At 46.0% G+C, this 11,575-nt stretch overlaps 1 protein-coding gene across 1 annotated transcript in view; it reads right to left on the minus strand.

Annotated features, from left to right (window-relative positions):
* SF1 (splicing factor 1) overlaps window positions 1-11,575 on the minus strand; it is a 15,304-nt gene that overhangs the window by 2,014 nt on the left and 1,715 nt on the right. The window contains 12 exon segments of the mRNA XM_017893225.1: window positions 618-665; window positions 668-792; window positions 905-964; window positions 1,279-1,556; window positions 1,819-1,999; window positions 2,729-2,836; window positions 2,932-3,047; window positions 3,136-3,319; window positions 3,675-3,764; window positions 3,969-4,121; window positions 7,139-7,214; window positions 10,187-10,315. Coding sequence (XP_017748714.1) covers window positions 618-665; window positions 668-792; window positions 905-964; window positions 1,279-1,556; window positions 1,819-1,999; window positions 2,729-2,836; window positions 2,932-3,047; window positions 3,136-3,319; window positions 3,675-3,764; window positions 3,969-4,121; window positions 7,139-7,214; window positions 10,187-10,315 — 1,548 coding nt within the window.

An 11,575-nucleotide genomic window follows, 5' to 3' on the forward strand; every position in this document is an offset into this window, starting at 1 on the left:
GCGGGCGGGCGGGGCTGGTGATGGGGAGTGGAGGGGTGGGCACGACTACCCTGGGGTCAGCCTCGAGGTCTCTGGGCATAACAGAGTAAGCCCTTTGTCACCAATGCCCCTGGAAGGGCTGAGGGGAAGGTACCAGACACAAGAACAGCTCTGATGTCCCTCCGCCCAGCCGCTGCCACCACCGAACGGCACATTCAACCTCAAGGCCACAGCTGCTCTCTCCCCACTGCCCGGTCCCACGTCTGCAGTCTCTCACCCCAATCACAGCCCTCACGAGAGCAAGCATGCACCATCCCACTCGACCCATATGCACCAGGCTCAGTCCAGCCAGCCGCTCACTCAGCCTGCGAGGCTCTGGACTTCTGGCCCCCTACCTACACTAGCAGGCTCCCCTTCAGGCCCCCACGAACCTCTCCCCAGACACAACCACACCAAACATCAGCTCTCCTCTTCAAAATGCCCCTCCACCCCCTGGACCAGGAGGCCCTTTCTGTTTACAACCCCAGCAGAGCTCAAGGGCTCATCCTAAGGCACCTGCCTGCTTGTGTGAGGCTCTATGGTTCCTGTCAGCCCCACCCCATCCCACCCACCCCACAAGCCCAAAATATTCTACTCACTTTGCTGCCATGGCAAGGGGTACTGGAAGCCATACTGCTGCTGGGCGGAGGGGTGGCGGAGGCTGCTGCTGCTGTTGTTGCCATGGGGAAGAGGACCAGAGGGAGGGGTGGGGCTGCCCACTGGGAGGCGGCGGCGGTGGCGGCATCATGCCCATAGGTGGCGGCGGCATCATACCTGCGGGTAGGTGGAGGCAAAGATGAGGCCTCAGGGAAACGGGGGGATCTGGGCCAGAGCCCCCACTCACCCAAGCCTAGGTGAAGACCCACAGTCAGCAGACAGCCATTACCTTTTCCTTGATGCAGGCGATAGACCCCAGAGCCCACAGGCGTACTTCCCAGGTACTGATCTTGATGGAAGGAAAGAGCAGGGACTTAGCAGGACATTGGAACTGGCCAGGGAAGCCACCCCTGTGATAACCTGAGTTGCTATCCTTACGCGAGTTCTGAAAACCATGCCTGTAAAAGACAGGTCTGTGCGTACCCAACACAGCATCACTCCCTGAACCAGAATGGAGTCTTGCTCCTTCCAGAGCCATAACCCTGGCAAGTCAGGCAGATCTGGCACATTGCCCAGCTACTTGAGAGTTGCTTCTAGCAAACAGTGACCTGACATAACCCCTTGCTCATCCCAAAGCCCCAAGGTTTCTGGTCTGACACTTACTTACCCATTGGAGGAGGGCCATGGTGCCCAGGAGGGTGGGGGCCCTGGTTCATCGGTGGTGGTGGTGGCTGCATCCAAGGGGGTGGGGGTCCATTGGGGTTGTGCTGCATGGGATGTCCACCATGCCCACCTGTCAGGCTGGGTAATGGGTGTGGGAAGCTGTGGGGGCCACCTCCGGGCCCACCAGGACCACCTCCATGCATGCCATGGTAGGGCCGACTCTCTGAAGGGCCAGAATTCATCCAGGGTGGGCGGCTCTGGGTGGTAGACATGAGAGACTACGTGAGAGCATTTCCCGCCAACGTCCCTGCCTGTGCCCCCTAGTGGCAACATTGTTCTTCTGGTAATGCCACAGGACCAGAACACAGTAACAAGGTCTTCCCAAAGTAAGAAGTCCCCAAACTGGCCTGAGATCCCGGAAGAACAATGTTGCCATTCACATCCATCTATCTGCTCTACCCAAACCACGTGGCCATAGCTCCCAGTCTCTGCAGCAGAGAATGGGGAAGCCAGACCAAGAGAACCAGCCCCTAGGCTCACCGGTGGAGGTGGGTTGTTGGCGGGAGCAGCAGGACGAGGTGCACTGGCCAAGGGTGTGGTGGCAGGCCCAGAGGTAGAGCCCACAGATGCTGGGACAGGTGCTTCACCCAGTTCAGCCATGAGGGACAAATATTCTTTATCCATCCGTGCTTTATCCTGAGCTGACTGGGGATCACCAGGCCTGAAGTGGGGTGAGGAACACAAACAGAGAAAGGGGAAAATTTGTTAAGGAGGAAGCTTTTGTCCTGAGGAACCAACTTAAACTTTTGAAGAATTCAATCACCAGATCATCACACATCTTTCTAACGCCTTACTGGGCATGGCTCTCAACAGTCTCATTAGATCTTCAGTTTCGTGCCCAGTTCTGCATCTGGGATCACCAGAGCAGAGGGGCCCTGGGTGAAGAGCACAGGAGACCCTGACCATCGATGAAGCACAGGTTCACTCAAGTCAATTTCATCAAAATTCATTCCCAGTTTGAGGAAAGGAAAATCTATGCAAGACTGGCACAACTGCCAGAACGAACTTCCTGAACAAAACCATACATATTTGCCAGCCAGTCAAAAAGTGTTGCTGTCCAGTGCTGACTTGCAACTAGTCAGAAATCTGTAGAGATTGCTTAGTCTTCTTGAACCAATTCTGAAGAGCAAAAGCAGTGAATTTCCTATTGAGCCCCAATGAAAACATTTATACCCAAAATGGAAGCTTCCAGTTTTCTTGGGGTTAAGACAAACAAGGGTATCTGTACAGCCTATTTCTAATCATCCTGGGCTTTAAATCACACCATTACAGACCACACTAACAGAAAGGATGTTTCTCTTGGTAAGATTAACAGCAACCAATTAATGTGACAAAAGAGTTGTCCTACACATTGCAGGCTACCAGAAAACCACAAGAGCCAGCCCCTCACCTTTGGAATTTGCAGTCTGAAGCAATGTGGCCAGCCCCTCCACACTTGGTACACACTGTGGTGTTGGTAATGCTGCGGGTCTCTGAGCTCTGCCAGGGTCTTAAGATCCTATTAAGGGAAAAACAGGTCAATGCAAGGGGACAATCTGTACTTCCACAGGTTCTTCACGTCTCCACACTCTCTCCTTCAAACTGATCACATACCTGTTGTCGTCTTCCCGAAGGGTCCCATTCAAGCGAGCCAACTCCCGAAGCTGCATCTTCCGTAGATCATTCTGGTCCTCTGGAGTCTCGATACCCTGCTTCAGGATGTTTCTTATCTAGTCAATATGCAATGAACAGTTAAGTGCTTAGGGCCTCCACCTAGGTTTCTGCCAAGAAGGCTTCCTTTCTGGGCTTACCACTCACCTGTTCCACTGCCTTTTTGACGTTCTCCATTGTGTTGGCGGTGACCAGGGCATGAAGTGGTTCATCTTCTCCCGGCAACATCTGGCCATCTTTGCGCCCAACCTTCCCTTCTTTCACAGACCCTTTCCCCCGGATCATAATCTTGGCATTGCACTCCTTCTCTATGTTCTTCAGGGTGTTCCCTCTATAGAGAGGCAGAAATGACTGAGTTTATACCTGACAAATTCACACTCAAGAGGGAACAGAGGCTGGACCAATTTGACACTGGTGGGAAACCACAAGCGCAGAGAATTGGATTTTCCCACCAAAAGCTCCATGAACTCTACATTACAGTCAGCCACAGTAAACCTGAGGATTTGACTTCTCCGCACTAGCGCGGAAGTTAAGACACTTTCTCACAGAAAGGCATTAACTCAGTCAAAATGAATGTCCTACCAAAAAGGGGAAAAGTAAGCCAACGGTACCCAATTAGGCACAAAACGGACACATCTCAGAGGCTCTAAAGGAATTCTATATCCTATAGACTAGCAGTTACTCACCTGGGCCCAATGAGCAGCCCCACAAAGTTGATTTCTGGGTACTCATCTTGTGGAATCATGACTTTATCACTCACACGTGTTGCTGGAGGTCTAAGAAAGAAAAGCCTGTCACTGCACACATTTCTGGAGAATGACACAGTCAGTAGCTTTTCTAAAACTAACTACTGGTACACCAAGTGCTAATTATGGGTGATTTGGGGTAAGAGGTGAGTAGTGCCAATATTGTCCCATCCCAGCAAGTCACCCATGATCTGCATGTTTCCTCATCCCAGATGACCTAGCCCCTCTGCTTACTTGTAATCTGCAGGTGGCTTGAAATCTGGATTGAGTGCAACCATCTCTGTGATGAGGTTGTGCCGCTCCTCTTCCAGCTTTTTGCGGGTGCGGAACTCTCGGGTGTTAAGCCGCTTCCCCTCACTATTGTAGATGGGCTCAGGGGAAGGGGACCTGTGGGAAACAGACTCCCGTTTACTATTCTGCCCCGACTTCTCTCATTCCCACACGGACTATAACAAGTCTCTCCCAGCCCCTCTGCCTTTCAGACCCTAATACAACACTCCGGAGGAACCGACCATAACGTGTGCTACTCAAGATCGTGTGGAATGGGGAGATGGAAGCTGGCTGAACATTAAGGGTCTGGGGTGTGTGTGAGAAAGGAAAAAAATAAAAAGTTTTGCATCTAGAAGTGATGAGAGGGAAAAAATGTCTATCCTTTGGGGAAAATCTCTGGACTGTAAGTGGCAAGGACAGTATCATCCCCTGGAGTCTTCTTGCCAAATATGGATTTTCTTCCATTTGGAAAAAAATTACAATATTCCAACTTTATCAACCACAGAAACCCCAAGTTTAGGCAAAATGTTCACTCTTGGAAAGCTAATGCCCTACGAGGAAAAGCTTCTGTACCCCCTAACACATAGTGCGCATGAGCTCTTTAACCCAATGCAACTGGGACTGAAGGCTACTGCAGCTACTGGCCCCCACAATGGAGAGAGATGGTTCAAGGCTTCGTCTTTGCTTTTCCTTCAATGGCCTGGCTGGCTGTGTCCAAGGCCCAGGAGACAACCTGTTTTCTGGCTGTTGGAGGTTGGGGAGTCTGAGTAGAGAAAAACGTTAAAGTGCTAAAGCAGCTTCTGCGAGAGGCTGCAAATGCAGATTTGGTCAAATACTTGTCTAGGGTCTGAACCTGCAAACGGCAAGGGGAAAACCTATGATTCTCCACCAGAGTTTACAAGTCCAGAAAGCAGATTTTCTCTCTCTCATTTTTTTTAAGGAGTAAAATGCTGTTGCTACAAGTAAAAAAATATAATGATAAAATGGTCAGTTTACCACAGCTGGATTTTGCGGTAATAAAAAAGAGAGGTTACACTCCTAGAATTTTGAGTTAAGATTACAAAAAGGACCATAGCTTGATATTCTGAATGAAAATTTAGTAGCAGCTGCAAGAAGGGAAGAGACCATGTGGATCAGGTTATTAAAAAAACATCCTGAAAGTAGTCAAGACTCCTATACCCTTGGTTTAGTTGAGAGAACCTTGCCTAGTTGGAGAGCAAGGACTGAACTCGGCTGCTCCCACTGTCTTCAGCCTAAAGGGAACCATGTCACACCACGTTACACACACGATGGAATAAAAGGTCAGGTTTGTTCATGGCTAATGACGGCTAAATGACACCTCCGTTTCTAGCATTTGTATAAACTGTTAGCACAATCCAGTAAACGTGAACAAAAGCAAACATACCCCAGCTCATTAGACTACCATCTTATACATTTAAGTCTACAAGAAAAGTTTTAAACATGTTTTACTGTGCAAGTTAAGCAGCATCAAAATAACAATAAAGTGGCTTAATTGATATAACACCTTTTTAATAAATTATCTTAATTAAGAAAACCCATGCATTTCCCTCCAACCTGGGCTCAAAAGCAAAACCAATCAGGCATTAGGGCCTCTTTCAAAACTGAATACAAGGGAGGAAAAACCCTGCTCTGGTTTTATTTCTAACATGCTTGACATTTCTAATTCCCACCCCATAGCTGTCTAGAATTAAGCACTCTTGGCTAGTTACAAAAACAAGTCTTACCAGCACCCAGTTGGCCATGTGAAGGCCTCACAACAGTTTAACCTCTTCCCAAATTGCAGAAGTGAAAGGCAAAAACTAGTATTCTAGAGGTTAGACTGGCCCGACTTCTTCACCTCCAATAGGCATCGGCTAGATCAACTAAATTCTAATCCCAGTTATCCAGGAAGCAAAGAAGGTTTGTTAAAAATTCAACCTTTGGAGGAATTGACTGGTGACCTGTAGACACATTACTAAAGGGAAAAAGGCCAAAAAGGCACTAAACAGTTGTGGTCTGTGACCTACAATGTAAATTTTAAAAAAAAAACTTCAAAAGAAATGAAACACAACACAACCCTACAACCAAAATCTATCTATAGGTAAAATATAGCAAACGTAGTAAGTAAAATTAAAGAGTCAATATGGAGAAACAAGGATGTTAATGTTTCCTGGCAAAGGGCGGAAGAAAGATGCATGAGTGAGTGACTTCTAAAGCCATTACATCATCTTCCTGATTTAAAAAGCTATTAACTAGGTAACAAAAGCCAAAACACTACTTTTAAAGCAAAGTCTTTTCAACTATGCTGTATGCACTAAGAGAAAATTCAGTGAGAGGGAGAGACTTACTGCCCTTCAAATTAAATGACCAATTTTAGCTGTCCAATCAGCTAATAAAATTCCAGTTTAAAAAAGTTCATCTCCCCCACACAAATTATTTTTCTAAGGTGAGAGAAACTGCAAATTGAAATGACATGACCACAGCTGTTTGAGGCCCACACTCCCTTTAAGGAAAAAAAAAAAGTAATTTAGGGTTGGTTGCATGCCTTCCCAAAACAGGTGAGAATATTCTGGCCCCTCCCAACACCCCCAAGGCAATGGCCAAGGCTGAAAGTTAACTGGCAGTGAAGGAAGTTGGTTAGAAATCTCATCTGATTTTGAAACCATCTCAAAACCATGAGCAGGAAGACTGCAGCAATGAGCGGACCAGAGCTCCTGGCTTGCTCAAGTTCAGTGATGCTCAAAAATATTTTTAGTCCCTGCACCGTGTACCTGTGAGAAAAACTATGCCCTGGGCTTTCGGCCAAAGCAGGTACTGAAAAGGCAGGTTAACAGGTCACCTCACTGTCCCTAAGGGTGGGTAAATCAGGTTAAGATCTACATGCTTACCAATTGGAAACCAGTTGTCCATTTTCCTGTAACTTTTTATTCTCCCAACATTTAAGTTTTATTCCAATTTTCTAACTGTTGACTGACCATACATTATTTCTAATTAAACCTTAATCCCCAGAGTGGTCAGGGTACAGTCGTCATACTAGGATTTTAATTGAACTGACACAATATGTTGCCACCAGTAAAACGTATTGAGAAAAAGGTAAAAGCGTTACTGTCAGCTGGTTAAAACTGTTTCCCAACCTGTCCTCAGGGTTAGGGGGGATGCCCAGGTCTCCTGTGCGCAGTTTACGAGTCAGGTCTTCTATCTGCAGTTGCACTGGAAGAAACCAGGTTAGGAAAGAAAAAAAAGGATGGAAAAAAGACAATGTTACCAATAAACATCTCAAATCTCAACAACAAGCATGAAGAACTCGGAGACTTTGAAAGGGACGATTGATCAGTGAACACATTGAAGCAAAAACCCCCAACCACCTATCGGCAGGAGTCCTTTTACATCTATAGGTTTTTTTCACTTCAAAATGGTTATCACTTAAGGAAGCAAACAGTTTGTTGGAAGAGGGGTTAGCAATAAAGACTGTTCACTAAGGCTAACATCCAAGCAATTATGAGGTGTTTCACCTCTTCCTCCCCACCAAGGCTTGCTTACAATTGGTACCCAGAACCAAAAACCATGTTATGTCACCAATACCCGATTCCCATCAAATTACTTGAGGGCAAGAACTGAGTTTTTCTTCATTAAATATTAAACATAGCCCAAAATAAGACCCAATTAACAAGGGACAAGGAAAAATACCATTTGAGCAAAGATCATCTTCATTAATACCGCATTTAAAATTCCTTAAATAAGACATTTAACAACAAAATTCAACACCTTACAGAAATTTGTACATACTCTTTCTGTACAACCAGACCTGTACTAGTAAGGGTCTCCCAATACCTGTAGCTTTTATTCAATTATATGAAATATTTATTCAAACATTAAATGACAAACCACATATCTTAATAAACCAGTAACCATAAAGTGCTAAGAATTTATTTTCAGGCTCGCTATTCATATGGGGAGCAGGCGTGTAGAAGAATGGAATGTGTGATCAAGGACAATGTACGTGGCTCTTGGGCCTTGACCAATGAGGCTGTGCATGAAAAAGAGAGATGAGGGTTTCACAAAAGTTGCCAGTGACTCCAGGGAAATGTTACACGGCTGATTTTCCAAGATAATGGGAACTGCAGAGCCAGAGCAGCTTTCTTCAACGTGCGGAATAACCACCTGTTCCTTACCTTAGTAGCATCTGAGAATTTTGAGCAGGCATCTCCAATAAGGGCAAGTGTTACTAGGTTGGGTTAAAATTGAGCTGGTTCCAAGATAGGATTAATGCGTCTAACCAAAGATTGCTTCTAACTTTAAATACATCCACAGGGCTATACCACACCCACACACTGAAACCCTGAAGAAATGAAAACCCATTATTATCGAAAGATACCGGCCAGACGCAGTGGCTCACGCCTGTAATCCCAGTACTTTGGGAGGCCGAGGCGGGCAGATCATGAGGACAAGAGATCAAGACCATCCTGGCCAACATGGTGAAACCCTGTCTCTACTAAAAATACAAAAAAAATTAGCTGGGCATGGTGCCGTGTGCCTGTAGTCCCAGCTACTTGGGAGGCTGGATCGCTTAAAGCTGAGAAGGGCAGGCTGCCGTGAGCCAAGATCGCGCCACTACACTCCAGCCTAGTGACAGAGTAAGACTCCGTCTCTCCAAGAAAAAAAAAAGACACTGAGGGCATCCTGAACAAAGCAGTATATACTGTGGAAGACAGAAAATTAGTGAGACACATGGCTCCCCAAGCTCCTTTATGCTAAGAAGTTCTGACTTTGCAGTTGAGTATTAAGCTCAACAACTCGAGGTGAAAGTCACCTTCACTGAGAGGGGAAGGTGAGTCTTCCTAACTGACTATGGAGATGCGTGGCCTGATCTAAATAAAAAGGGTCATTCTCTTCTATGAAGAACTACACCTCTCCTTTGATTCTACCTATTTTGATTATAGCGATAAATAGCCCTTAGGGCCCAGTGAACTAACCAGCCCTCTACAGAAAGAGAAATGGAGAGATGTAAGGAATTTGTGCTCTTCCCATTTTCTAAGTATGCTTGTGTTCTTGGGATATCACTCCACTAGGGGCATTTCACAAGGTTGTAAAGACCCAAAATGGTCTAATATGAGACACAAGGGAATGGGTGGGAATAGACAGAAACAGTAGGGGAAAGAGTAAGTATTAGTAGTACTGTGAAAGGAGACAGACAATTCCAACGCCTCAAAATTCTCAGCAGTCTAAAAAACAGGAAATTAAGACCCTCAAGAGTAGTTAACATGCTGGCCTTGAAGCGTTTTGGTTGTGAAGGCCACAGCCTCGTAGGCTTAGGAGGTCTTTGCCCGAATTTCCTCCAAAGGGGATGTTTATTTGGTTAGTAGAAAATGTTTATCAAGTGAACTTTTTTGAAACAGCTTTAAAAGTAAAACTTTCATTAAAACTTTTTTTCAAAAAAGCAATTTTGAAGTTAATTTCAATTCCACTGTGGACAGTCATTCTTAATTCTCAAAACCTCCCAGCAGATAAAACCTTTTTATCCTAGCACTTCATTCCATATCCATGCAATATCCCTTTCCCAGCAGAGTTAAGAGTAAATACAAGAGCTTTCATTTTAAGACAGCTCTCCATAAACCAAACCAGAAAAGACGTTGAAGGGAAGGTTAAATTCTTAAATTCAAGAAAATAAAAAGGGATAAATTGTAAACACACTTTCAGAACCACTTTTTGTCATTTTTTTTTTCTTTCAGAAAGTACCTATAAAAAGTAAAAGACCACATTTTAGGGGGAGAAATATGAAATTATGGTGAAAGACCATGCTGTGAAAAGTACTTGGTTTACAGTACCTGCGGTGTTCTCCACTGGGGCCTGTCCAGAGAGGCAGATGACACTCACCTCATCAACTGGCAATGAACAGCAGCAGCTGAAAAGGGTGGGCTGCTGGTCTGGGGACTGTTCTTACCCCTAAGTGAGACCCTACCTTCCTGACACTCATGGAGAACACTGCAGTTATGAACAGACCAAAACAAGGAGCTGCAAATGCAGAACTCACTGGGCAAAAACTGACAGATGATACCAAAGTCATGAAAGTATCTCATCTCAAAAAAGATAACTACAATCTCAAACTTTCAAGAAATGCAGATCTTGCTCAGAATAAATCATAACAATCTCAAACTGCATTTGGATGCAGAACGTATATTTACCTATATAAGCTCTTTCTTGCTCTCGAGTAAGTCCAGGGGGAATAACTGTAGGCATTCCCGGAATCACTGTCTTCTGTTCCATTGTGTCTTGGTTCCAGCGGCTCCTCTTCCGCTTCTTACTTGGGAAGTCTAAAGGCAGAAACAAAATCCATCAGATGTAAATATAAATAGTTACCAACAGACAGTTAAGGGTATTTAAGGTACTACACAGAAACTCAGCAGATTGTGAAACTGAGAACTTAACCTAAAACTTAAACAGCAAAAAAAACAGAAAACAAACCTCAGAGATCAGAGATTTAAAGCTTATGGCCACTTACAAGGGTATGTGGTCCTGGGTCAGGCAAGCTAACATTTCACCTTCTTTTATCTACAGAAACTCTCAAATATATAAACATGGTAGTCTTAATGTATAAGACTGCAGAGAATGTTAGACACATACTACATCAACCATGAGTGTTCTGAAATCCTCAGGGGAGACACAAATACACTGAAGAATCATAGGTTTGTAAAGCAGCCCTGATGGGACTGGAGGCTCCGCCCACTTCCACTCCCCTCACCAGTCACTTTTCTATGAGAGGCAGAACCAGAGCTAAACCTAGTTACACCCTACCGAGTGGGAAAAGCCCAATTCTTCAACAAGATCACTTTTGTCTTCGTAAGTTTGGCCAAGATCAGCATTCAATTTTCCTGGCCAGTTGGACACTCAGGGTCTGAACTTTTAAAAGGATCTATCAAAAATTCAACACAACAACCACCTATACAATAGCAGCCAAGTTCTCCTTCCCCCATACACAGGCAGAAACTCCCTACATTTAGCACAAGAGTCCTTCTATTTCCCAGGGGATACAGGATCAGAAGGAAAAACTTTTTAAAACAGAGTGACAGGGGAGCTGGTCAGACTGAGATCTAAGGATACCGAACGCAGATTTAAAAAAACTAGAGTTCTCTCCCCAAAAGAGACCAAGAAAGATCAGACCCAACCATCACCTGAAGCATGCCACCCTCTCCCGGATGAAAACCCTGCCTTGCCATACAAGCAGAAAAGCTATCCTTGGTATGGTTCCCATTCTGGCTCCTGAACCAGAAAGGAGCAGCCGCACGTCATCAGGTGAGGCTTTCACACCCTGCTGGCATTCACAACCAGCACCCCGCCCAGTGCTGAACATCCGCCACGCCTCTTCCCCACACCAGCGGACTGAAGGGCAATACGGTGCCCGGAGTCTATAGAGCTGCGCCGCACAGCCCGGCCACCTCACTGCGTCTGCGCACAGAGCGCCTCCCGCCCGCCCAGCCCTCCCCAACAGCGCGCGTGCGCACTCGAGGCCGTAGAACCAGGCCGCGCGCGCCCTGGGGCGCCTCCGCCCGGGCCTCCCCGTGCGCGCGCGCGCG

The sequence above is a fragment of the Rhinopithecus bieti genome, unplaced genomic scaffold (assembly GCF_001698545.2).
Source record: "Rhinopithecus bieti isolate Rb0 unplaced genomic scaffold, ASM169854v2 scaffold_1017, whole genome shotgun sequence".
Classification (NCBI taxonomy): Eukaryota; Metazoa; Chordata; class Mammalia; order Primates; family Cercopithecidae; genus Rhinopithecus; species Rhinopithecus bieti.